This window comes from Perognathus longimembris, chromosome 22 (genome assembly GCF_023159225.1).
Source record: "Perognathus longimembris pacificus isolate PPM17 chromosome 22, ASM2315922v1, whole genome shotgun sequence".
Lineage (NCBI taxonomy): Eukaryota > Metazoa > Chordata > Mammalia > Rodentia > Heteromyidae > Perognathus > Perognathus longimembris.
In genome coordinates, this window is record NC_063182.1 from 35,563,975 (window position 1) to 35,590,471 (window position 26,497).

General features: G+C 40.8%; 1 protein-coding gene across 2 annotated transcripts in view; it reads right to left on the reverse strand.

The window, feature by feature from the left end:
• Positions 1-18,863: 18,863 nt before the first annotated feature.
• The window catches only part of Tmem232 (transmembrane protein 232), a 174,952-nt gene continuing 167,318 nt past the window's right edge, over positions 18,864-26,497 (reverse strand). For both annotated transcript variants that reach the window (XM_048331048.1, XM_048331049.1), the window contains 2 exons: positions 23,948-24,038; positions 18,864-19,365 (listed from right to left, as the gene is read on the reverse strand). In XM_048331048.1, the coding sequence (XP_048187005.1) occupies positions 19,186-19,365; positions 23,948-24,038 (271 nt within the window). In that variant the 3' untranslated portion in view covers positions 18,864-19,185. The remainder of the gene's footprint in view (positions 19,366-23,947; positions 24,039-26,497) is intronic.

Sequence of the window (26,497 nt, forward strand, 5' to 3'; positions counted from 1 at the left end):
ATTTTAGTGCCCTGGATACTGTGTACATGTGTATTAGAACTAGGGAAGGGAAAGGGAATACCAACATTGAGAGACAAAGGATAAAAAGACAAACCAATGCAAAATATCAATACTTACAAAACCATCTGGTGTAAACCAACTGCACAACTCATGGGGGGAGAGAGAAGTGGGGATGGGAAGGTGGGGGAGGGAGGAAAACTGAGGGAGGAGGTAACAAGTTGGGTAAGAAATATACATACTGCCTTATGTATGAAACTGTAACCACTCTGTATTTCACTTTGACAATAAAGAAGGAAAAAAAAAGAAAGAAATACAGGTGTTTTAGATAATGGCCAGTAAACACGAAGATAACCAGCTATTTAGAAGAGTTTGAGAAGCAGAGAATAAAGGAGAGGAGGCATATCACTTGCTATGTGTCAATAATTTCAGTACCAAGGCCAGGGATCAGAAGAGACTCAACTCCTGCCACTGGTTTTGCAGCTCCGCCCTCCGGGACAGCAAGTCTTGGTGTGGGGAGAAGCCTTTGAGGTATTTCTTGTCATGGGGAACGTGGTAGAGAAAAACGAGGAACTGCTTCTGCAGTAGAACAGCAGGAAGCTGGCTGGCCCCCGATTCCAATCCTCCCTCATCTGCCCCCATCACCCTCCAGCCCGGCTCCCATCCGCACACTCAGAACTGCGCCCCTGTGCTTTCCTATAGATCACAGCCTTTGCAATGACAATTTACAAATAATATCAGATATCATCACTTATAAGGTCTGTTTAGTATATCCCTAAGGCAAAAGGAAACAAATCCAGAGCCTCCCAAATGAACTGCACACACACGCACACACACACGCACACACACACACACACACACACACACACTGTATAACGGGCACTAACTGTACAATACAGTGTAACAGATCCACAGGGGACATCCTATGTCTTCTACGACTTTGAAATTACTGTTGTTCTTTTTTTGTTTCATCCTGAAGTATTTGCCAACGTTCCTTGACTTGGGCTGCCTGTACAGGGGTGTGTTCACATGTGTGAGTGGACTGAGTCTTGCATTTGTGTTTTACCCTTCCTTCACCCATCCAGCCCTTCTTAAGTAATAGTGTAGTTTCACTCATGAAAGAAGCAAAGGGTATTTTCCTAGCCCTGATTGTGAGTCACACAACCCTTGGCATAACTCTCCACTTATCCAATGAAGCACTAACCTGGTGTCTTCATGAGATTTTTTTTTTTTATTTTTAAGTTTTTATTATCAAACTGAATTACAGAGAGGTTACAGTTTCATACATTGGGCATTGGATACATTGTAGTTGTTTGTCTTTTTTTACAATGTGCCTCTCGATTTTGGTATTCCCTTTCAGTTTCCTAGTTCTAATACCAGTATACACGGTTTCCAATGTACTCAGATAAGATACAGAGATAGTTTAGGTACAACCACAGGAAGGGGATACAAGAGGATCATCAATATTAGAAGCTACAGTTACACATGGCATGTTGAAGGTTGTTACAACTGTGACATAACAATCATTTCCATAACATGGAGTTCATTTCACTTAGCATCATCTTATGTGTTCATAAGGGCATAGCTATTGGGCTCTTGTGATCCTCTGCTGTGACTAGCCTAAACCTGTGCTAATTATTCCCTATAAGGGAGACCATAGAGTCCGTGTTTCTCTGGGTCGGGCTCACTTCACTTAGTATAACTTTTTCCAAGTCCTTCCATTTCCTTACCAATGGGGCAGTGTCATTCTTTCTGATAGAGGCATAAAATTCCATTGTGTTTATGTACCACATTTTCCTGATCCATTCGTCTACTGAGGGGCATCTGGGTTGGTTCCATATTCTAGCTATGACAAATTGTGCTGTGATGAACATTGTTGTGCTGGTGGCATTACTGTGATTTTGTTTGTGGTCTTTTGGATACATACCCAAAAGTGGGGCTGCTGGGTCATAGGGGAGCTCTATGTTTAGCCTTCTGAGGAATCTCCATACTGCTTGCCAGAGTGGCTGAACCAGTTTACATTCCCACCAGCAACAAAGTAGGGTTCCCTTTTGGCCACATCCCCTCCAACAATTGTTATTGTTAGTTTTCTGGATATAGGGTCCTAACATTCTTACTGGGGTGAAATGGAATCTCAATGTTGTTTTGATTTGCATTTCTTTTATGGCCAGTGATGTAGAGCATTTTTTCATATGTCTATTGGCCATTCTCATTTCCTCATCAGAGAAGTCTCTTTGTAAGTCTTTATCCCACTTGATGAGGGGACTATTGGTTCTTAGCGGTTTTGTTTTGGAAGAAGGTAATTTTTTTAGTTCTGCATATATTTTAGAGATGAGGCCTTTGTCCGTTGAATGGCCAGTTAAGACCTTCTCCCAATCTGTGGGTTTTCTGTTTATCTTGCGAGCTATGTCCTTTGCCCTGCAGAAGCTCTGCAGTTTGATGCAGTCCCATTTGTCCAACCTTTCTTTGATTTGTAGCCTTTCTGGGTCTTTGTTAAGGAAGTTCCGTCCTGTGCCAAGGAGCCCAAGTGTTTCTCCTACTTCTTCCTTTAGTGTTTTCAGGGTGTCTATTTTGATTTCGAGGTCTTTGATCCATTTGGAATTGATTTGGTGCAGGGTGATATATAAGGATCTAGTTTTAGTTTGTTGCATGTGTTGAACCAGTTTTGCCAGCACCATTTGTTAAAGAGGCTATCTTTCTTCCAAACTATTTTTCCTTTATCAAAGATTAAGTAGGAATAGTTCCGTGGGTTCATTTCTGGGTCTTCAATTCTGTTCCATTGGTCTTTAGGCCTGTTCTGGTGCCAATACCACGCTGTTTTTATTACTATAGCTTTATAATACAGCTTGAAGTTTGGTATTGTAATTCCTCCAGCACTGTTCTTTCTGCTTAGGATTGTTTTTGCTATTCTAGGTCTTTTATTGTTCCATATGAATTTCTGGATTGGTTCCATATTTCATTAAAAAATGGTGTTGGGATATTAATGGGTATTGCATTGAATTTGTAGATAGCCTTTGGCAATATTGCCATTTTGATTATATTAATCCTCCCAATCCAGGAGCATGGGAGGTTTTTCCTTTTCCTTAGTTCTGACTTAATTTCATTTTTCAAGCTTTTAAAGTTCTTATCAAAGAGGTCTTTCATTTCTTTGGTTAAGGTTATTCCTAGGTTTTATGTTTTTTGAGGCTATTGCAAAAGGAGTTACTTTCCCGATTTCAGCCTCGGTCTTTGTGTCGTTAGCATAGAGAAAGGCCATTGATTTTTGAGGGTTTATTTTATATCCTGCAACTTTGCCAAAGTTTTGGATCAGCTTTAGTAGCTTGGGGGTAGAGTCTATGGGATTCTTTAGGTATAAGATCATGTCATCTGCGAAGAGAGAAAGTTTAACTTCATTTTTTCCTATTTGGATCCCCTTTATATTTTCTTCTTGCCTAATTGCTCAGGCTAGGAATTCTAGTACAATGTTAAAGAGAAGGGGAGAGAGTGGACATCCCTGTCTTGTTCCTGATTTTAAAGGGAATGGCTTTAGTATTTCACTATTTAGAGTTATGCTTGCTGTTGGTTTGTCAGAAACTGCTTTGATTATATTCAGGAATGTTCTCTGGAATCCCAGTTTTTCCAGGGCTTTTAGCACAAATGGGTGCTGGATTTTATCGAATGCTTTTTCCACATCGAGTGATATAACCATGTGGTTCTTTACCTTGCTCCGGTTGATGTGGTGGACTGCATTAATTGACTTGTGTATACTGAACCAACTTTGCATCCCTTGGATGAATCCAGTTTGATCATGGTGTATGATTTTTTTGATGACTGTTGAAATCGATTGGCCAGAATTTTGTTGAGAATTTTTGTGTCTATGTTCATCAGGGAAATCGTTCTATAGTCCTCTTTCCATGATGAGTCCCTGCCTGGTTTTGGGATGAGGGTTATACTGGCTTCATAGAATGAGTCTGGAAGTGAACGTTCTCTTTCAATTTCATTGAAGCATTTGAGAAATATTGGTGTGAGTTCTGTTTTGAAGGCCTTGTAGAATTCTGCATTGAATCCATCTGGACCTGGGCTTTTCTTGGATGGGAGATCACTTATTGCCATTTCTATTTCAATACTGGATATGGGTCTGTTCAGAAGGTTTAAATCTTCATGGTGGAGTTTGGGGATATGAATTTTTTCTAGGAAATCATCTATTTCTTCCAAGTTCTTGAATTTGTTGGCATAAAGGTTTGCAAAATAGTCCCTTACTGTGTTCTGAATGTTGGTTGTTTCTATGGTGATGTTACCTGTTTCTTCTCTTATCTTGTTTGAGTGTGTTGCCTTCGTTTTTTGGTCAGGTTTGCTAGGGGTCTGTCTATCTTGTTTATTTTTCAAAGAACCAACTCTTTGTTTTGTTGATTCTTTCGATGGTTTTTTTCGTCTCTAATTGATTTAATTCTGATTTGATTTTAATTATTTGCTTCCATCTATTGACTTGGGGTTTAGTTTGTTGTTCTCTTTCAAGAAAATTAAGGTGCTTCCTTAAATTATTGAGTTGCTGTTTCTCCAGTTTGTTGATGTGTGTACTCAGAGATATAAATTTTCCTCTGAGTACTGCCTTTGCTGTGTTCCAAAGGAGCTGGTACTTTGTGTCCTCATCTTGGTTGAATTCCATAAACATTTGAATTTCCGTTTTAATTTCTTCAATGACCCACTGATGGTTCAGCAGTATGCTGTTTAGTCTCTATGAATTGTAGGATTTTCTGTGGTGGCTGTTTGAATTGAGGTCTAATTTTATTCCATTGTTGTCTGAGAGAATGGAGGGAATGGTTTTGATACTTCTGAATTTGTAAGATTTTTCTTTGTGCCCTAAGAAGTGATCTATTTTGGAGAATGTTCCATGTGCTGCTGAGAAGAATGTGTATTCTGTTGTTGCTGGGTGGAATATTCTGTAGATGCCAGTTAAGTCTAGTTGGTCTATGCAATTGTTTAGTTCTGTGGTTTCTTTGTTCAGTTTTTGGGGTGTTGATCTGTCCAGAGGTGATAGTGGAGTGTTAAAGTCCCCAACTATTAATGTGTTTGGGTCTATGAGTGTTTTTAGAGTCAGTAGTGTTTGTTCGATGAAGTTGGGTGCTCCTGTATTTGGTGTGTAGATATTTAGAATGGATATATCTTCCTGTAGGAGAGATCCCTTTACCAGTATGTAGTAACCTTCTTTGTCTCTTCTTACTTGAAGTCTATTTTGACTGATACTAGGATTGCAACTCCAGCCTGCTTATGGGGGTCATTTGATTGATTGATTTTATTCCAGCCTTTCACAGTTAGAAGATGCTTGCTTCTGCTGGATAGATGTGTCTCTTGGAGGCAGCAGAAAGATGGATCTTGATTTTTGATCCAACTTATGAGCCTATGTCGTTTGATTGGCGAATTAAGTCCATTGATGTTGAGAGTTAGGATTGAGAGCTGATCAGTTGTTCCTTTCATTATCCCTATCATGATAAAAGCTGTGTCTTCCCATTTGTTGATCTGATATTCTGGTTTACTATTTAGGGTTCATTTCTCTGTCTGCCTTGGGATCTGCATTGTTTTCCCTGTATAGTACAACTTTCAGGATTTTCTGTAAAGCTGGTTTGGTGGAGATATATTGTTTCAGTTTTTCCTTACTGTGGAAGACTTTTATTTGACCTTCGGCTATGAATGAGAGTTTGGCTGGTACAGTATTCTTGGTTGGTAGTTATTTTTATTTCGGGTTTAGCATACCTCATTCCAGGCTCTCCTTGCTTTCATGGTCTCTGCTGAGAAGTCTGGGGTAATTCTGATTGCTTTTCCTTTATATGTGATTGTTTTCTTCTCCCTATCAGCTTTAAGGATTCTTTCCTTGGACTCTACTGATCCTGTTTTGATCACAATGTGTCGGTGGGATGTCCTATTCTGGTCTGGTCGGTTTGGGGTTCTAAATGTTTCTTGTATCTGTATAGGCCTATCCTTCTGGATATTTGGGAAGTTCTAGGCTAATATTTTGTTAAGTAGGTTGCCTATTCCATTAACCTCTTTCTCCAGGTTTTCCTCAATACCTATTATCCTTAAATTGGGCTTCCTAATTGTGTCTTGAATCTCCTGGAGCGATCTGTTTTGTCAATTGTATTGGTTTTGTATTGATTTTTTTATCTTTCTCCATAGATTCTAGAGAATCTTCAGCTCCTGAGATTTGATCCTCTGCTTCAGTTAGTCGGGGCTGTAAGCTAACTACTTGATTCCGAATCTCTTTTCCTTCTGACTGGACTTTCCTGATGATCTCCATGTCCTTGCTATACTTATCTGTTAGGTCCTGCATGGACTTCTTTACTTCATTTACTTCATTGATTTGGTTTTGAGTGTTCTCTCTGAAATCTTTTACCTGGGTAACTATCTTTTTGTTTGACTCTTGAAGTTCAATTATCTTTCTATTTGTGGAGGTCATGAAATTCTCCATTAATTTTTGCTTTGCCTCCTCACGCTCTAGAATAGTTGACTGAAGAGATTCAAACTTTTCATTTATCATGTTTATCAGTAGACTTTGTAGAGCATTTTGAGGGTTCTCTTCTATGTCTTTGATTGACTGCTCTGCTTCCAACTTGTTTTGAGTGGGAGATGAGACTCCATTGTTTGCCATCTTTCTTGTGTTTCTTCTGCCCATTTGGATTGGGAATGCCAATCTACAAGCACTATGAGTGCCATTTAAGACCCAAAGCAGACCTTACCAAGTACTGTTGTGTAAATCTTAGAAGTTCACAATTATGTACAGATACCTTGTATACCTGTATATAAGATTAGATTTGATGTTCCTAAAGAATACAATTTTGATATAACAACCACTCCTGAGCCCTGTATTCAGTAGTTACTTATTTACTGTTACAGCCCTATGAGCAATTTTTGTTCTTATATTAAGTTCTTTTTGGAGTGTATAGCTTTGTCTTTGACCCCTTTGATTCACTCTGTTTGGGCAGAGGTACCCTCTATCCAATAACCAGGGGTCAATGGAATCTGGAGGTCCTAGAAGTAAGTCAGGAGGGTAAGTTAGAGATAGTAAAGAGAATAAAGAGTGTGGCGGGGGTATGATTTGGTTTAGTTTCAGTGACGTGAAAATGTGGGGAAGAGTAGGATCAATAGAAAGAACAAGGTTAAAATGATAGTCAATGGAGTGTTAGCAGAAAAGAGTGGAGGTGTTATTCATAGGAAGGTAAATTTTTAAATAAAAAGAATGTGAAGAGAGAAATAAAGAAAAATACTGGAAGACAAATTAACAAAACAGAGAAAAGTTATTTTAAAAAAAGAAAAAAAAAACAGTAAAATGAACAACCAAAAAAAAAATTTGATAAAACAAACAGGTAAAAATGGAGAACCAAAAAAAGCCAATGCTGTTTCAGAAATGAGAGGAAAAAAAAAAAAAAAGAAAGAAAGGAGTCCTCTTTGTTTGGGTGGTCTTTCCCCAGTCTCTGGTTTCCTTGCAATGGTCTGCAGTCTATTTTGCTGCTTGGCTGGTTTGACTTGCTTTCAGTTCACAAGGGGTGGATCTGCTCTGACCCTCCTCTCCTGTTAGTGCAATCCTGGGTCTCTGTGGTTTGCACAGCTTGCAGGTAGGCCTTGAGCATCCTCTGTAGATGGGGAAGTGAGCAGTCCTGGGAACCATGGCTCCTCTGTCTGCTGTGGGCCCACTGCCTTTAACGCCTGGCTTTGAATAGGCTGTGGACTCAACAGGGCGGGGCGCCTCTGGCCTGGTTTACCCGGCTGAGAGTTGCTTGCCTGGGGGAGGCTCCTCCCTCCTGGGAGGGGCGGCCTCCTGGGTGGAGCTGGCTATGGAATTCAGCTCTGTTTCGGGCTAGGAGTTGGCCTCTGTGACAGGACCGTTTATCTGTCTCAGGAACTGTTTGTTCTCCCATCTGGTTGTTTCATGCCCCTGGTAGCTGCTCGCCACTTTCGGTTTTAATTTAGAAATTCCGGCGGGCAGGGCAGGGCACCTCTGGCTAAGCTGAGGCCCAGGACGAGCCTCCCGCCTGGGCAGGATGCATTCTCCTGGGCGGAGCAGGCTCTCACTGGTTGGTCCCTCTTACCCTTTTCAAATATGGCCGCTTTGTTCTCGCTTTCCCCAGGCCTGCTTTAGTTCCAATCTGGTCTGACCCTATGCCAGTGTCAAAGATGGCACTTTGTTCTGGCGGTGGGGGAAGGGCTACCTCCCAGAAGCTGCTCTGTGGGCGTGAGTGAGAGTGTCTTTCGTGGGGTCCTTACGCTTTCTCTGTGATTTTGGCCAGTCTGTGCTCAACCTGCGATCTGTCTGTACGCCGCTGTTTGGAGGATTTCTCCCCAGTCTCCATTGAGTGCTTTAGCTTCGGGTAGTCCCTGGCGCTGTGCCAGCTCCGGCACTGGCGCGACGGCGGGAAGCTGCCCAGAGCTCAAATCTGTGTTTTCAGACCAGCAAAGTGGGTTTTTCCTTCCTGGCCGGAATCCCTGTACTGTTAGAACTCACTTGCACTGTCTATCTAGGAGTAAAAGTGTCTCTGGGATGGGAAAACTGCAATGTGGGATGGAGCTCAGCTAGGGCTCTGCTGCTCCTCTGCCGTCTTCCTGGAAGTCTTCGTAAGATTTTTTGAAGAGAACAAATGTTATGACCAGTGGACTTGAAGCACGGGTGGCCACCTGCTCGTTCTGCAGCTATCAGTTGGAAGACTTTAAAAGCAGATAAAGTAAATTTTCACCTGTCACTTTCAGTTTCAGCCTGTGCCCAAGAATTCCAGGATTCTCTTACACCCTATCTTATGGATTCCAGAGCTTTTTAGCCCTATATGCTCCTAATGATTTTGTTTGTTAGTAACACATCTTAAACTCAGGACCTCATGCTCTTGGCTTGTTTTTTTTTTTGTGTTCTTTGTTTGTTTCCTGCTCAAGGCTGGTATTCTATCCCTACAGCCATACCTCCAGCTTTTTTGTTGGATAATTGAAGCTACAGTCTCTCAGACTTCATTCTCTATCTGCTGCCTTCAAATTTGATTCTCAGATCTCAGCCTCCTTCATAGCTAGGACTACAAAGATGAGTAGTAGACTCCATAATTTAAGTAAATCTCTCTAAATAAATCTGTGGGTCTGCTTCTCTGATGGTGTTCTAGTATTCTATATTACTTATCTCCTACACTGAAGTGGAATCGATTGTAAGGTACTTCCAAATCAGGCTTTTAAGAGACACTGGATATCTTCACTCGTTTCTTTCTTATTTTTGTTTTGATTTTCTTGGTGGTAATCTAGTTTTGGACTCAGGGACTTGTACTCCCCAGGAAGTTACAGTACTGCTCGAGTAACACCATCAGCCTTTTTTATTATAGTCATTTTTTGAACGGAGTTTCAAATTTATATATTGGCTAGCCTGGACCACAATCCTAGGAGTTATACTTTGCACATGCATGTATGCCTCCATGCACAGCTTTTGCTTTATTCCCTGAAATGGGTTCTTGTGAACCTTTTATCTGGGCAGGCCTGGAGTAGAGTAGCTAGGAACTTGGTTTGTGTAACTGTGCCCAGCACATCATTCTTTGGGCATTTGATCATCACAAAGAGAAGATTATGATCAGCTATACTGCTGGTCCCCAGAATAGGGCGACAGCCATCTATGGAACATCTCCCTTGATCACATGAATCCAGTCCACCCAAAGATACATGCATAACAGTGCATGGCTTTGTGTGTGTGTGATGTTATACACCTTGAACTCAGAGCCTTCCACCTCCCTTGGCTTTCTTGCACACTACTCTGCCATTTGAGCCGTATCACCACTTCGGCAATTTGTTGGTGAAGTTGGAAATGGAGTTTTCAGATTTTCTGGCCTAGGCTAGCTGTGAGCCATAGTCTCCCAGGTCCCGTTCTCATGAGTAGCTAGAATGACAGACAAGAGCCAGTGGTACCCAGCAGGAAATGAATTTTTAAACCAAGGAGTTGGGGTTGGTAAACAACATTATTATAGCAGCAGCTAATCCATAAGCTCAGTAATGAAATATTTTGAATAGACATTTGACTCACCTCAAGAAGAGTCACCAAGGCTCACAGCTCTGGCGACGGGGGCTCAGCTCTCAGTAGTATGACTGACTCCATGCATGCCAGGCACTAACCGCTAGGCCACAACTGTCACTTGGCTTGCCCCAACTCAGAGTTCCATAGATGAGAAACATCCTCCCTGCTATTGTGAAAAGGTAAGATAAATGTACCTCTCACCATCACAGAAAAATGGTAGGTCCATGGCCGCTGCATTTGCAGCCTGGATTGCTATCAGTGGGAGCTGGGCTTTCTTCTTACAAAAATGACTGATAGCAAGAGAGGTCTTTGAGATAGTGGGTATCCGGCCTTACATATTCCTTCCCTTTCAGGGTTGGGATGGCCTCTCACCTGAGATGACTTTGCTCGTGGGCTGTCACAGAGGGATTCAGAATCACATTGGTGCACCTTGTCAGTCAAGGATGCAAGCAAGGGCAGGCATGGCTGTACAGGAATGCACTCTGCTTGATTCTTTGACCCAAATCTTATAGGACAGGAAGTTGATTGGGCAGAAGGGACATGCCCCGAAAGCCAATGCCCCACCCCAACTGTACCATGCTTCGTGTGAGTATATGACTGCTTCTGTAGACATGGGGAGTCTGTTTTCAGGAGTAAAGAGAGAGTCTGGAGGTCTGAGCTAGGCCAACAAAATGCGTGTGCATTCAGTCAGGTGCAGGACGGGTGTAGGGGAAAGGTGGATTACAGGAAGAGTAGAATCCAAAGTTTACTTATAATTCACCCAGTGTACAGAAATCCTCCAATAGTTTTAGCTACTTCTTGTCTAATACCTGATCAGGTGTTTTTATCTAGGATGGAAGCTTTAAGCTTTCCATTTCAAGTTGAATGAGTTAGCTTCTTCAGGCAATATTGAGAAATTTATACTTGATCATTTTTCCTTATATTTCCTTTCCCTAATAGTAAAGAATAATGACAGCCCTTTCTGGAGACCTACGGGTCAGGTACTGTACTCTCACATTTATAAACTCATTTAATTCCCAAGTGACAAAGAGAAGTCATTCCGTGAGGCAATTTTTCTGTTTAGTTTTCGGGTGGTAGGCTGAAGCGCGGGCTTCACGTGTGCTCAGCACACACTCTGAGCTCTGAGCTCCATCTCCCCAGTCCAGCTAGGTTTCCTTATTGCTACGCTTGAAGCTGTAAAGTTGTGGACCAGGAAAATGAATCAACTTGTTTGAGTTTGCACAGCCAGAAAGAGGAATGCCAGCAAGGAAATGTCAGCCAGACTCGCTTCAGAGTCCAATTTCTTTCTGATGGTGCTGGCTCTGCTTCTCCGAGATGGCAGGTGTAGGCACTGTTTCTCTGGGGCTTTGTGGTAGGCTCCTTCCTGTGCAGGGACCTGGATGTACAGTCCTGGACAGTGAAGCAGGGGTGAGGAAGCAGCTCCCATCCTTCCCAAATACTGCCTGCCAAAGCTTGCCTGGGCCAAGCGATGGAGGGTGTGGGGCTTTCTCCTCTGCTCTGTGTGCCCCCGGCCTCTGGCTTCTCTGAAACTCTCTGCCCTTCCAGTGCCCTTCTGGAATGTTGATGTCAGGACACTTTCCAAGAGGGAAAAAAAGGACACATGCTAATGTTCCTCTCTTCTTTCCCCCACACTTCAGTAGAGGTTTCATGGTATGGTGTCTCTTCATGGTGTACTTTGTTTTACTACAAATTAGCAGCATCCTTGTTTTTAAAGGGGATTAAAAAGGTGTTCTTGATAGAACACTCACCAGGTTTACAAGTGTACTCCATTCATTTATTTTTAATTATGGTATGGTATTACCACAAATTTAGTGCCCTCGCCGTATTTAAGGATCCAGTAAGTATTATTAAATAGATTTTTACTGCCGAGCAACGCTCCTCCCACATGTTCCTTTTGTAAAACTAGAGTTGTACATGATTAAACAAATCTTTTTTTCCTCGATCACAGCTCTTTGGCAAGCACAAGTCTATTTCCTGTCGGTGCATTTTTGCTACTCTAGAAAGCTCAGATTATTAGGACCACACACAATATTTGCTGTTTTATTTTAAAATGAGTCTATCCTCTGGGTTCATTTATGTTGTTGTGTGTGTCAGAATTTATTCTACCTTCAAGGCTGAGGGCTTTGCCTCTCCATTCCCATGTGGATGGATGGGCGCTCGGGCTATTTCCCCTTTGGGCTATTGTGAATCGTGTTGATACAAACATGAGTTTTTCCCCTTCTTTTTGCGTAGTACCATATTTCAGTGATGAGGGAGAAACACTATTTAGGGGAGGCATAATATGTTTTCAACACACCATTTCTACCCCAACTTGTGTCCCATCTCGTTTTTGCTTTGATCCCAGAGCTTATTAAATCTTTGATTTCCTAGGCAGAAAAACAATTTGCCAAATAAATGCACTTGGTTTCAAGGATATTGGTGTGTATGTGAAAAAGAGCCGTGTTTGTTCTCCTCCCACAATGAATATGACCAAGTCAACAGAAGAACCGACTACACTTGATTCTGGCAACTTTGTTTTATCTTGCATCTCACGGCAGGAATGAATTGAGAATTCAACCCCAAGCCAGCTGATCTCTAGAAAATACTGTTAGAGGAAACTACTGCCAAATCTAATCAAACTTATTTTCCTACCCATTGATGTGCCAGCTCTGGAGTGAATGAACAGCATGGAATCACCTGCACACGGCCATTGTGTGAGCTCCAGTATCTCCATCTCCACCTCCAGCTCCACCTGTGTGCCACGGCTGAAGCAATCATGGCCATTGAGATGGTGAATGCTGGACTCCCTAACGTGAGAACAAAACTCTTGCGCATGTAGCTGCCATGAGCACGCTTGCTTGGAGAGACAGTGACAGGAAGAGTAGCCTTTTATGGCATAGAGTATGTTTTTAATTTTAACCACCTCTCTTCAACAAAATGGTAAGTCACCTAAGTAAGTTTTAAGGGTTTTATTTTGTTCTTTGGCTTTACCTTTATTTGCTTAATGTCATAGGTTTCATGAATTAACAGAGGCTTAACATGGAATTTTTTTCACAGGGTTATTTGTTGCTCCATATTTGTAGGCCCATGGTTCCTTTTTTAGGTGTGTAGAATACTGCCAGACACAGGTGGCTCATGCTTATAAGCTGCTCAAGAAGCTGAGGTCTGAGGATCAAGGCTCAAAGCCACCGGGGCAGGAATGAGACTCATCTCCAACTAACTACCAGAAACCAGAAGTGACACTGTGACTCAAGAAGTAGAGCACTAACCTTGAGCTGAAGAGTTCAGGGACAGTACCCGGGTCCAGAGTTCAAGCCCCATGACCAACCAAATATGTATAGAATACTGTATTTTTTTGTGATATTCATTAACTCATTGATAGATATGAAGTTATGAAGTTCTGGAAAATGGTAATACACACAAACACACACACACACACCCATACTACTATTACACATGGCCATAGTATTGGGGCTTGAAGTCAGGGCCTTGTGCTCTCTCTTGGCATTTCTTTTTAATCAAGGCTGGCACTCTACTACTCGAGCCATGACCCATAGATTAATTGAGATAAGAATCGAATGAACTTTCCAGCCTGAGCTGCCTGATCCCAGACATTTAAGTAGTGACAATTACAAACATGATATGCCAGTATCAAGCTAACAAATATTTTCTGAATGAATAAATAAATGCATACAGAAGATTGATATACATTTGTAATATATATATATCTTTTGTATGTGTTGTAATGCTAGTTTAATAAATATCTGCATATATATACATATGCATATGTGCACATACATACATGCATGCGTATTTCCAGCATACAAACTTAATTACACACACTTGAAATATGATAAGTTATTTCCTGAAGTTGTATAAAATCACAGATTTTCTTCATGGGGCTCCCTCTACTGGTTTTCTTGGGCAGAGCAAAGATGAGTAACCGATGTTACATGATGTAAATGTAGAATACTCAGGCCTCTCCTGACTGTTAACTTCGCTTCCCTCGGGACTCTGCTTTGGCTTCAGATGCCTCTTCTCCTCACTCTTTGCCATGGTGCATTTGAATATCACTGAAGAATCCATCTCGTGGGAACAAAGCAGTTGGGAGCTTAGGTCTTTAAATTTTCCCTTTGTCCTCTTCTTCCCTGGTCTCTAGTGGGTGAGCTTTCCTCACGAAAGTGCCTGGAAATCCAGTCATTCTCTCTGGATGTTTCCAGACAGGGCAGGAACATCAGAGACTTACTCCTGTTCTTTCTCACCTCCCCCTCATTGTTAGGGAAGGTCCCTGCCCTGGTCATTACAGCTCAGCAGTGATGCAGGAGCTGATGTCACTAACCTGGCCAGGCTCCTTCCACACCCGTCTCCCCCAGCCCAGCCCACATTCCTCCAGCTATGACATAGGAATGGGAAGATCCCTTATGTCTACCATTTGTCTGCTTTGTAGGCCAGTGCTGGGAGCCGTCCCCAAGCCTTTCCACTTGAGGCTGGCACTCAACCACGTGTGGCACAGTTCCACGTCAAGCTTTTGGGGGCTACTTGGCAATAAGGGTCTCAAGGACTTTCCTACGTGGACTGGCTTTGAACTCTGATTCTCAGCTCTCAGCCTTCCTGAGTCGCTAGGGTTAAAAGAGAGAGCCACTGGCCCACCCAGCCTTACATGTATCTGTATCTGGTTTACTCTACAATCTCTCCATGGCTTCCACTGTGAGAGACTCTGCTGTTTGTCTCTTACTTGTTGTTCGATGAGGATGGGGAGGATGAAATTGTACAAAGGAGTGAACGTTCTACAAAGCAGTTTGTGAGTACAATGCCACCCCTTTGAACATGATCACTCACACCTCCCAACTCTTCCTTTCCTCACTTGTCTTAATTTTGTAGGATATCCATTGAATTCTTTCTGCATTCTCCACTCTGTCTTCTCTTTATTCTCCTCTCCCCTTAAGCCTACCCCACCCTTTTGCAAATATCCTTTTCCTAGTGTGTATTTTATTAAACTTTGACTTTGCCTTTCTAAGGAATTACACTATTTGAGTTCTTCCTTGAATCTACAATATTTTAGTTAATATATTTGTATACACTGGCACACCCCTGATATATTTACTTACATGTGTTAATTCTAGATTCCACATATTAGGGGAATGATGCAACCTTTGTCTCTCTGGGTCTGACTTATTTCACTGAACAATTTTTTCCAGGAGTTTCCATTTCTTAACAAATGATACATTATTATTGTTCTAATGGATGAATAAAATTCCTTGGGGAGGGGCGGTCTGTGTGTGTATTCTTGGTTTTGATTGGGAACTTTTGACTGGGAAGCCAAATGAAAAGTAAACAGACTGACCCATTTGGATTTTCTATTTCTTCATGATTTGAAGCCCTATTAAAAACATTACTGAATTGCAGTCATCTTGCTGTTTTTTTAAAAAAAAATTGCATGGTGATTTTTGAGGTGTTTGACCTTTCTTTTATTCATTAATTCATAAAAAGAGAATCCTCTTTCCCCAAAATAAAGTCTGCTTGGAAATTTCATTACAAAGTCAGATACTACAAACATCCTTCCACCAAAAACTGGTTTGGAGATATGCTCTTTTTTGTTTATTTTTGGATTTTCAATGAGACAGTAATAAAAAATAACACGGCACTAGGAATTATGTAAATGGGTCCCTTAGCTGGAATGATTGGAGGAAAAGAGTGAGCTTGAATAACATTAAAGCCAAATTATCCTTGAAATCTATGTCACTGGGAAAAAAAACAAACCATATGTAGCTCAAAAGTAACCAAATCATCAACAGAAATTTCAAAACTATACAAATATGAATTTATGTTTTAGAATATAATCACTTGAAATGCATTTTTCTGTAAGTTTCCAAACACAAGTCTATGTCAGAGAAAATAGCTAGAATTAGGATACGCAAACTTAATGCATACATAAGTCCCTGGTGGCTGATCTAAGCTTGCGAAGGATAGTGTGGGCTGAATTTACTACTAGGCACACTACTAGATTTTCCTCTCTCTCTCTCTCTCTCTCTCTCTCTCTCTCTCTCTCTCTCTTCCTCTCTCTCTCTTTCTCTCTGTTTCTCTCTCTTCCTCCCCCCTCGCTCTCATTCCTTTTATATTTGGCTTACAGGAGAAGAAATAAAGTCATCACTTAATCACAGATAAAATAAATAAGGGTGTTATTATTCATGGACCCACTTCAACAGATTGAACTGTGAGGAGGCATAAAAGGGCTTCATGAGCCTTACGTAATTTTAATTGAGAGTCAAAGACTGACCCCCCAAACAGAGCTTGGTTTGTGAACAGTTGGATAAAATTTGAAAGCAACCCCAAAGCAACCCTCAGGCATCTGTCTTTGAAATTTGGAAGTTCTGTTGGACCACAGAACAATCCTCCTCAACCAGGAGCAATTTCCCCCCAAGGTTCTTCTGGTTGCTTCACTTGGCAGCAGTGGGAGTCAAGAGCTGGAGATGTCAGGAGACATCTAGTGTACAGAGATGAAAGATGATCCTTACGTGAGACAATGCACAAAAGACATCCTATTAATAATGATCCAGCCTTAACTATCAGAAAAACCCTGCTATAAACCTAGGCATGGTAGCTTACATCTACAATCACAGCTGCTCGGGAAGTAGAGAGCATAGTAGTTGAGGTCTAAGGCCAGTCTGGGAAAAAAAAGTGAGATTCCCATCTCAGCAACTAAGCTGGGCACCACTGTGGTACACTCCTGTAATCCCTGCTACATGAAGCAGTAAGTTAAAAAAAAAAAATACAATCGGAAGCCAGTCCGTCTCCAAAAATTAACTAAGAAAAAAAATGTCCTGGGAGTGTGGCTGGAGTAGAAAAGCACCAGCTTACCAAGTGAGAAGCCCTGAGTTCAAATTCCACTGAAGCCAAAGAGAATGCACCCCTCCTGCTGTGGGACCATTGTTATATAAAATGATACTGTATCCACTTCTTTGTGATTTTAACAAGATACTCTGGAAGAAATTAAGGATGATGCCATAGTATAAATGCCTCTGTACTGACATCATGAAGAGGATGAATAATAATCAAAACGGAAGTCGTGACAGAGAGGACAGCTTCCGGCAAGAGCCGAAATGCCCGTACCTTGAATGATCATTTCCATTACTGTTTCTAAAGTTACTGGTGTGAGTTACTTTGACTGTTTACCTCTATGACTTTTTTCTCTAAGTATCCATTTACCAGTACAAGAGAAAATCTCTTTAGGGGAGTTCTTTCTTCCTTATACTTTTTTTGATTTGCTTTCATTTTAAATTACAGTAGATATAAAATATTTACTTTTAAAATTAGGTGAAGCAGAATATACTATTTTTTATTTGTTGTCTTTCCTCTACAATAAAGGTCTTTAATTTCTAATACTTCAGTGAATCCAGCTAAAAGTCATATGAGTAATTTATTCTCAATATGACAAAAGTCAAACTATGCAGAAAGAAGTTACTCTGGTAGTTGCTAAGTGAAACAAATAAAGAATGCATAACAAATTAGTATAGGAAAAACTTGGTTTATTTTTTTCAAAACAAAAATAAGATGGCAGGGTAAGATGGCTAGACAGCAGCAGCAGCATGTAAAGGCGAATAGAATTGCAGAGGGTAGAGAAATATGTAAATCTTTTTATTTTCTCCAGTGGACCTGCCAAGTATAACACAAAGAACACGTAAATAAACAGCAGAGGCTGAGAAACCACACGCTACAATACAGAGTGAATAAAGAACTCCACGTGGGCTGGGCGGACGGCGCAGGTGCTAAAGTGTCTGCCCAGTGAGCAGGAGAGCCTGAGTTCAATCCCCAGTGCTGCCAAAAAGTAAAAACATATAAAAATAAAAAAGACCGTATCTGGTGCCCACCCCAGCTTGAGACTCATAAATAAATAGATGGCTTTGTGAATTTTTGAAGGAAAATTAATATTGGATGCAAATGACAGAGAATTCCTGTTCAGTTTGTGTTAAATTATTCAATGGAAAGATTAAAGATTACTTTTAAAAGTAAACTGTAGTAAAATTTATTTAACTCTACATAGACTAAAAATGTCTTTGTTTGTTTGCTTGTTTTTGGCTGGGAGAAACTTAGAGAAAGGGCAGAACAGAAGGCCTAGTTTGGAAAAGCCTGTGATCTTAGCTAACTTAGTTTAAGGCCAGTACCGGAAAAAATAATAAATTCCTTGGGACTCCATTTGAAGCAATGGCTGTGCACGCCTCTCAATCATCCTACCCACCGGGACGGCACAATGGTGAACACCTATCATTATCAATAGGCATTAGCTGCCCTTTGCAAAATGATAGTAAACAAAATCCTCAGAGAAACAAACCTTTTTTCCCCCTTTTCCCCAAATCCACTGATCACTAGGAATTCTAGAGTTGACGCGGGTTTAAATTAGCATCTTGCTAAACCTTCTTTTTCATGGCATTTGTTTACTGCTAATATAAAGAACACCTGGCTCCTCATGCTACTCACACAGTAACAAAAGAAAAAGGAGCGTGTCAGTCTCAGATGACTGGTCCAGAAGGACCATAAAATGCAAATAAAAAATGCCATAACTTCTTTTATGAATAACAGTGATTAGTAGAGTGTGAACCAATGCTGATTCTATTTTATGCTGCTCATTGAGCTTGAACTCAGGGCCGAGGTGCCGTTCTTGAGCTGTTTTTGCTCAATGGTAGTGCTCTACCAATACTTGTGGCTTTTTTTAGTGGCTGACTGGAAATAAGCGTCTCGTGGCCTTTCCTTTCTAGGCTGGCTCTGAACTGCAGTCTTCAGATCTCAGCCTCCTTAGTAGCTCGGATTGCAAAGGTGAGCCACCCGTCTCTGGCTACGAAGTTAATTCTGATGAAGCGACTAATTTTCAATTCCTTTTTGTTTCTCAGTGCAGAGAATACCAACAGTGAGGTTGATTGAACAGGAATTCTGTATTATCAGAAGAAAAGAAGCAAGAAAGAAGCAATAGATGTGGGAATTTTAACTGGTGAAGTAATTTTCCTCGTGTGATTAATGATAAAGATTAATGATGTTGAACTAAGGCATAAGTATGACACATCTCACACCAGAATAAAATTCTTTTCCCCTAAAAATGGCCTTTAATTTATTGCAAAGAGTTTTCCATAACATGCAGCAATCTCCATGTTGCGGTTTTTCTGATATTAATTTCTGGCAGATGGATTTCCATGTATTTGTGAGTCTTTTTTGCTCTATGAAATTACTGTTGTCTTTGAAGGAAGCTCGTATGGTTTGGTTTGCTTATGCAGTTTCTCTTCTCTTTTCTTCATAATTTCTTGAAAGCGAGTTTCTTCTTCTAACTGTTTCTCTTTCAATTCTTTGGCCTCCAATATTGCTTCTTGCTCCTTCCTAATCTTCATCTCCTCCTGCCACTGTTAAAGGAGAATATACCATTTACATGTGATTTTCCAGCAAAGAAAATGTATCTTTAGATTCTCCAAATAACAAATTTTAGGATTGATTATTCTCGGGCCTTCTTTAGGAATCATACCCCCTGCCCCACTAGAAAAACACACGAGCCATTTAGAACATGAAAAATACAAACCCCTTCATGCTTTGAAAGTTAACCAATCGCTCAAAAGAAGTTCGATTAGGGTTTGCATTTCTGTGTTCCAAAGGATTTTAGTTTATTCAATATTGACATTTACATGAGAGCATGGACTAAAAAGTAAAAAGTCAGCCAGGTGCCCGGCAGCTCATGCCTACAATCCTAGCTCTTCAGAAGGCGAAGAGCAGAGGACCGCGGTTCCAAGCCAGCCCAGCCAGGAAAGTCCGGGAGACTCTTGTCTCCAATAACCTCCTCAGAAAAAGCCAAAAGTGATGCTGTGGCTTGAGCAAAAAGGCCTAGGAACAGAGCTCAAGCCCCAAGCCAAGCCCCCCCACCCCGGGACCCGAAAAAGAAGAGGAAAGAAACATCAAAGCGAAACAAAATAAAATGCAGAAAATGCAAAGTGGAAGGCGAAACCTGCCCCACCGCGTCACTTGAGGTTGGAAATGAGACGATGGTGAAAGGAGAATTTCCACGGCAGCCAAGCAGCAAGAAGAGCGTTTCTAAGAGGCTCGTCTTAGCTAACACTAATCCATGACAATAGAAGCACAGATGATATAACGAAGGAATAAATGCGGTTTTAAAAGTAATTATGACAAATGAACCAAGTATCATGATGAGGGACTATTTCTCTTCTTCTAAATCATTTGATTAGCTTAGATGGCATAATAAGCCATCTTCAGGCTGAGTAAAATGCTCAGGGGAAAAACTATCTCCTTGCATGAAATGTTGGAATTTTTTTTTTAATTTTAAGGTTTTTTTTTTTTCCTCTACTGTCAAAGTGAAGTAGAGAGGAGGAGTAAGGCAGTGAGTACATTTGTTGTTCAACTTGTTACCTTCATGGTGTCCACACTTCTGTTTATGTATGGCGGTTGGTGGGTGGGTGAATTGGTGGGTGGGTGAGTTGGTGGGTGAGTTGGCGGTTGGTGGGTGGGTGAGTACCAGTTCTGGGGCTTGAACTCACGGCGTGGCCACTGTCTCTGAGCTTTTCAGCTCAAGGCAAGTGCTCTACCACTTGAGCCACAGCTCCACTTCAGGAGATTGATTCCGTGGTGAACTGAAGGGGTCTCATGGACTCCCTTGCCTGGACTAGCTTGAAACTGTAATCCCAGCCTCTTGAGGCTTTAGGACTGAAGGCATGAGCCACCTTTGACCACTATTTGTGGCTTTGTGTTGCTGCTGCTGCTGTTGTTTTTGTTGGTGGCGGGGCTTGAATGCAGGGCCTGGGCACTGTTCTTGAGCTTTCTTTGACTCAAGGCTAGCACTCTGCTACTTTGGACCACAGCTTCATTTCTGGTTTTTGAGTGGTTGATTGGAGATAAGAGTTTCACTGGGACTTTCTGCCTGGGCTGGCTTCAAACCACCGTCCTCAGATCTCTGGAGTAGCTAAGCATGAGCCACCTGTGCCCCGTTGCTATGTGTTTTATAACCCTGAGCTCAAGCACACACACACAAACAATGAGTGGCTGAGAAAATCAACATATAGCAACTAACTTACAGTTTACCCTACACACCTGTGCCATGAAGAATGGCTGTTACTTGTCATCTAAGATGTATGGACAATCCTAAACAGAAGTAGACCTTGCAGTCCATCCATAGCAAATCATTCAGCCTGGCTGAAGGCAATGCCATGTACAAAAGATCAAAGTACTCATTTAAGATTGAAACATCATATAGGCTTATATAATTAACTTGAGTTTTAATGATGTCAGAAGTACGAGTCAGTGGCACATTTCTTAAGATTGTAACTACTTGCGGTTACTACTTACATTTGAGCTCTCAGAAAGCTATTGTGCATGAACTATATGGACAGTTGAGACAAAACCTCCAGAACATTTAGGCATAGGCTGAAATTAATGTTTTAGTTTAGTCTATGGCATTCAAGAGTGACACATAATTACTTCCCATGTGAAAAACTCATGCTCCACTGTTTTCACTGGGAAAAGCCAACAGTGCTCTTATAAACTGTCACTAAAATAGGATGTTTTTGTTTTCTAAACAGCATGTATTAATGTATGAGATGAACCAAGAAGGGTTCATATTACTACTATCCCCTTCCCCCATCCTTAGAACTTGGTATGGCTGAAAAAAAAATCACAAGTTGTCTTTCCTTTTACCTCAACTGCCCCTGACAAGCTCAGTTTGGTCAAATTGCTGTGTTATCTTATCTTTGACTACCATCATCATCCTCTTCTGTATAATTAGGCGTCTGCAGTTAATGGCTGATGGTGATGGGAAATATAACAACATTCACTACTTCATTCACTCATTCACACAGTGACTGTCATGGTGCCATAGAATATCAGTAATATAAAAGACATCTTAACAGTTGCTGAATAAGATGTTATCTTTGCTCATTCTTGCCTATTACAACCACCCACCAACAGTCAATTCACTTAAATGAAGAATTATATCTGTAGCTGCAAAGATGTGTTTTTATTTCATTTCAGTATTACAGATCCTGTACTATGCTCCCCAATCGTGCTAGTGACTATAAACTGCAGGATTAAGCAGCTATAGAAAGGGGGAAACCAAAGTAGATTTGATGTCTGGAGATCTGTTTTGGTACAGAGACTCAGTAATTTACTAACCTTAGAGTTGTGCAAGCAATTGAATTACATGACAATAATTTTTTTTCTTATTATTGGTAAAATATTTGTCAGGGCTATTTTAAGAATTAAATTTACTAATATAAGAAGACCGACACTAGCATTACCTTTCCCAAATAAAAACAACAAGTACCGTTTTGTAAGGCACATATCAAACAACTTGTATGTTAGAAGCTCTCGAGCATATTCCAAACAGGAATCCTTTACCCTTCGTTAGCTACAACATAAGCTGTTTAGATAACGGTTGTTCCCTTGGAGAGCAAAAGATGACAACTGTTAATATTGACCTCAGTGTTCTTAAGTATCCCTAAACAGCAGAAAGTTGCTTGAGATTTATATATATATAATATATATTTATAATTTCTTTCATCTATCTACCTATAACCCATCTCTCTGTGTACCTCTCTATCTCTATAATAAATGATAACATAATTATGTAAATGTGTTGAGTACCTACGTTTTATATATATGTATATATAAAATATTGACAAGTTATTATCTTTTATAGTCTATTCTATATCCTTAAGCTGAAGTGAACAGGAAAATTAGAATATTTTGAGATTATCCTTCCTGCACATAGTAGATATAGGTCTAGCAAAAACCTTTTCTAGTGAACAGGAGAACAACAGACCCGGTCTCATTTTTGTGATTATAAGTTATTAGTAAGACCCCAACTCTGATAGCTACTACTGGAGTGACTTACATATTAACTGTGCGGTCCACCCCTGGGAAGGCTTCATTCAGATGCTCCTGGCAGGCTAAAGTCTCTGCCCAGTCAGGACCTGCGTTACCTAGGTAACTGCATACTAGAGGGAGTCAGCTCCGCTCACCTGGGAATACACTTCTCTCTCCTGCTTGAATACTGCATGGAGTCCTCCTTTATTGGCTACCTACTTTAATAAACTTTACATTAACTAGGGGGAAAATGGCTATTCAACATGGAAAGTAAAATAAATAGTCCCTTACTTTTAAGGTATTATAGGTAATTAATTACTAATGTGAAATTAAATCTAGTAATATAACCAGAATCTGATCAATAACAATGGTCTGCTAGTGATGAAACGAATGTGAACACACTTTATATTATTAATTCCATATGGTATTCAAAGAGAACACAGAAAATAAGGTCTTACTTTCCTACTAAACTGCTACTGCAAAAAAAAATTGTAGAAATAAAATAAGATGTGTTAGGTAAAAAGTTATCCACTAAATTCAGCTCAATGGATTACAGTTCTTAGGTGAATGGTTTTACATTGCCACTACTTGTTAAGTCACACCAAGACCAACATGATTCAAAATCTTTCTGCTTTGCCAAGGGAAAAGAATGGTAACTGGAAATTGAGTCCAAAGATTTTTGTTCTGTTATTAGAATTGCTCTGCAGAAAATAAATCAGTGTTCACTGATTATTATCAGACTCTTGCCACAAGAAATCAGTGCTAATTCAGAAAACCGAAGTAAGCTAGTATTTCACAAATGATAGACCAAGTATTCTGTAATATATTGAAGACAATGAGATATGTTTACCTCACACATCAGTTTACAAGTAACATTAAGTCATGATTTTACTTTTAGTTTGTGTGTGTATATGTGACTAGGGCTTGCTTGCATTTAAGGATTCTCACTTGCTAGGCAAACATTCTGCCATTTGAGCCATGTTCCCCACCCCATAACTCTACTTTTAAATACTATATGTACCTGTTTAAATGTGGAATATCATATAACTAAAATACCATATAACTATATCATAAAACTAAAAGTGTCTTGAAAGAACAAAGCTATAAGACAGTCAATCTTACATAGTGGTCAATGATTTTTGCCAACTCTTTATCCTCCCGGGTGAAGTAATCTGGATATGGGAACAAAGGAACTTCCAATCCCCGAGATTCCCTTGGAGAGAAGACAAGAAGAAAACCAGCGTTAGAGACAGGCATTCATCCCCTCCAGAAAAAAAAAAAAAAAGACCAATTTTAAGTCATGAAAGTCACTAGTTAACATCTTGATTCTACATGGTTAAAATTAAGGACTTCGGTATAGCTATGTTGAATGTTGATTTGTGTACCCCATTTTAGGTTCTCAGCTCTGGGACACGTAAGGGAACAAGGAAAGCTGGAGCAGAGAGATCCTCCTTCCTAGCAGAGGTAGATACCACAGTTGGCTTGTGAATGCGCTGCCCAGCTTAAGGGCTTCAGGAAAGATGGCGCGGATTTGCTTGTGGGGAGAGGGAGGTACACGTTCCCTGCTCCCTGGAAGTTCTGATGGAAATCATAGCCTAAAACTTCGAACTAAGACATGAAAAAAAAAAAAATATATATATATATATATAATGTGATTGTCATTCTTTTCTGAGGATGCTTTGGAAGGTAAGAAGGTGAAAGTAAAGGAGAAAGTTTGGGGAAAGGGCTCAAGGAGAGATAGACCGTGAGAAATGTCCACACCTAAAAATTCTGATCAATGTTTCAGTGTGAGATGTTTCAGATTAATTTCTTCAAGGGGTCGCCTACGCTATTCCAGGGACCCTGGCGTCCTCCATCCTCCTCCTCTATGCGGCAGTAAAGTCTTCCCGAATTCTTCTGTCCATGCTCGTCTTTGCCAACACCTCCCAGGCCTAACTAATACCCTCTCAACCACGCTAAAATTCCTGCCTGGAATCTCTATTTACTTGCCAATCTTTATATATTTTATTCTTGTTTACACATAGAATTTAGACTTTTTTTTCCTCAAACCCAAAACATGCTATTTCATTCACTAACATTGAACTGTTCAATAGCTTCCACTGACTTAGAGATGAAGCTAGGATTTGTTAGAAAGGGCAAAGCATGCATATATGTAAAGGAGTGGGTGTGTGTGTGTGTGTGTGTGTGTGTGTGTGTGTGTGTACTGTCCTGGGGTCTGAACTCAGGGCGATAGTGCTGTCCTTAAGGATTTTTGCTGAGGGTTAGCATTCTACCACTTGAGCCATAACTCCACTTCTGGCTGTTTTATTGCTTAATAGGAGGTAAGAGTTTCATGAACTTTCTTGTCTAGGCTGGCTTTGAACCTCTATCCTTAATCTCAGTCTCTTGAGCAGCTAGAGTTCCAGACATGAGCCACCACCAGTTCTTGGCTGTGAAAGTAGTTTACTGGGGGTTTTCCAGATGTGTCCCCTCTCCTTATTTATTTGTTTATTTTTGCCATGCTTCCATGGGTCACTAGCACACGGACTTTCTCCCAGCTGCTGCAATGACCTGCTTCTACATGATGAAAACCTGTTCTAATTCTCTCCCTTCGTCGCCATCCACACCGAAGAGCTGGTGTATGTTTATTCAGCCCTCTCTCAGTTCAGCCCCACAACCCCAGGTCCCAATTAATCACAGGACTTCATTAAATGTCATTAAACGTCCCTCTGCTCTCATTTGCCAAGTACCTGGGGAAACATGATTTTTTTCTGACTAGAATAGAAGCTTCTCGTCGAGCTTCTACCTATCTGCTAACATGGGAGCCCAGCACAGTGCCACCGGCTGCTCCATGAATGTCAGCACGTTTGCCGAGAGGGGCTGGGCACATGGCCTAGTGGCACGAGTGCTTGCCTCGAACGTTTGCCGAGTACTGGACAAGCAAACGCGCATGAAGCTCTCTTTTGGTGCACTTTAATTTCCAAGCGTCCTATGTCTCCATCACAGGAGGCTCCTTGCTGGCAGAGTGGCAGGAGGCCAGAGGAAAACAAATGAAGTGACAAGAGACCAGAGATGACCCAGCTCTGTCAGAGTGCAACGCTGAGCAATACAGTCAGCAGCAAGGCTGCCGCTTCACACTGCACACATACAGAGAGGGGTCGCCATTAAAACATCAAAGAACACTGTGACCCCAAGAAAGCCGAGGAACCAGGGGCCATGCAGGGACCGACTCTCAGGTTCATTCTATTCATCCTGTGAAATCGGGGCACTCCTAATGTTCAAAGAATTATGCTAAGTGCTGTGAAAGGAGAAGTAGAATTTTTAAAAAATAGTTAAATGGCAAAAATGTTCTAATAAGTCACCTTATATTCCTTCTTTAATACTGTGCTTACATTTTTTTAAAATGCAGATAACCTATCATTAGAAGAGTTTTAAAATGGAAAAACCTAGATTAACTTATGCATCTGGGATTTCTAGTTAGCGCTATGGAATCATTTGTACCGGAAAAGAAAAATGCATTGATAACTCCAATGCAAAGTCCTTTCGAGCATGGGAGAGAGAGGCAGGCATTCACTGTTATGCATGGTAGCAAAATCCTTCAGGAAATCGAAACAAGTCTTTTTTCCTTTGTTGTTGTTTTGTTTCTTGTCTTGTTTGTTCATTTATCTGTCTTTGGAAGGGCAAGAGGGGGGG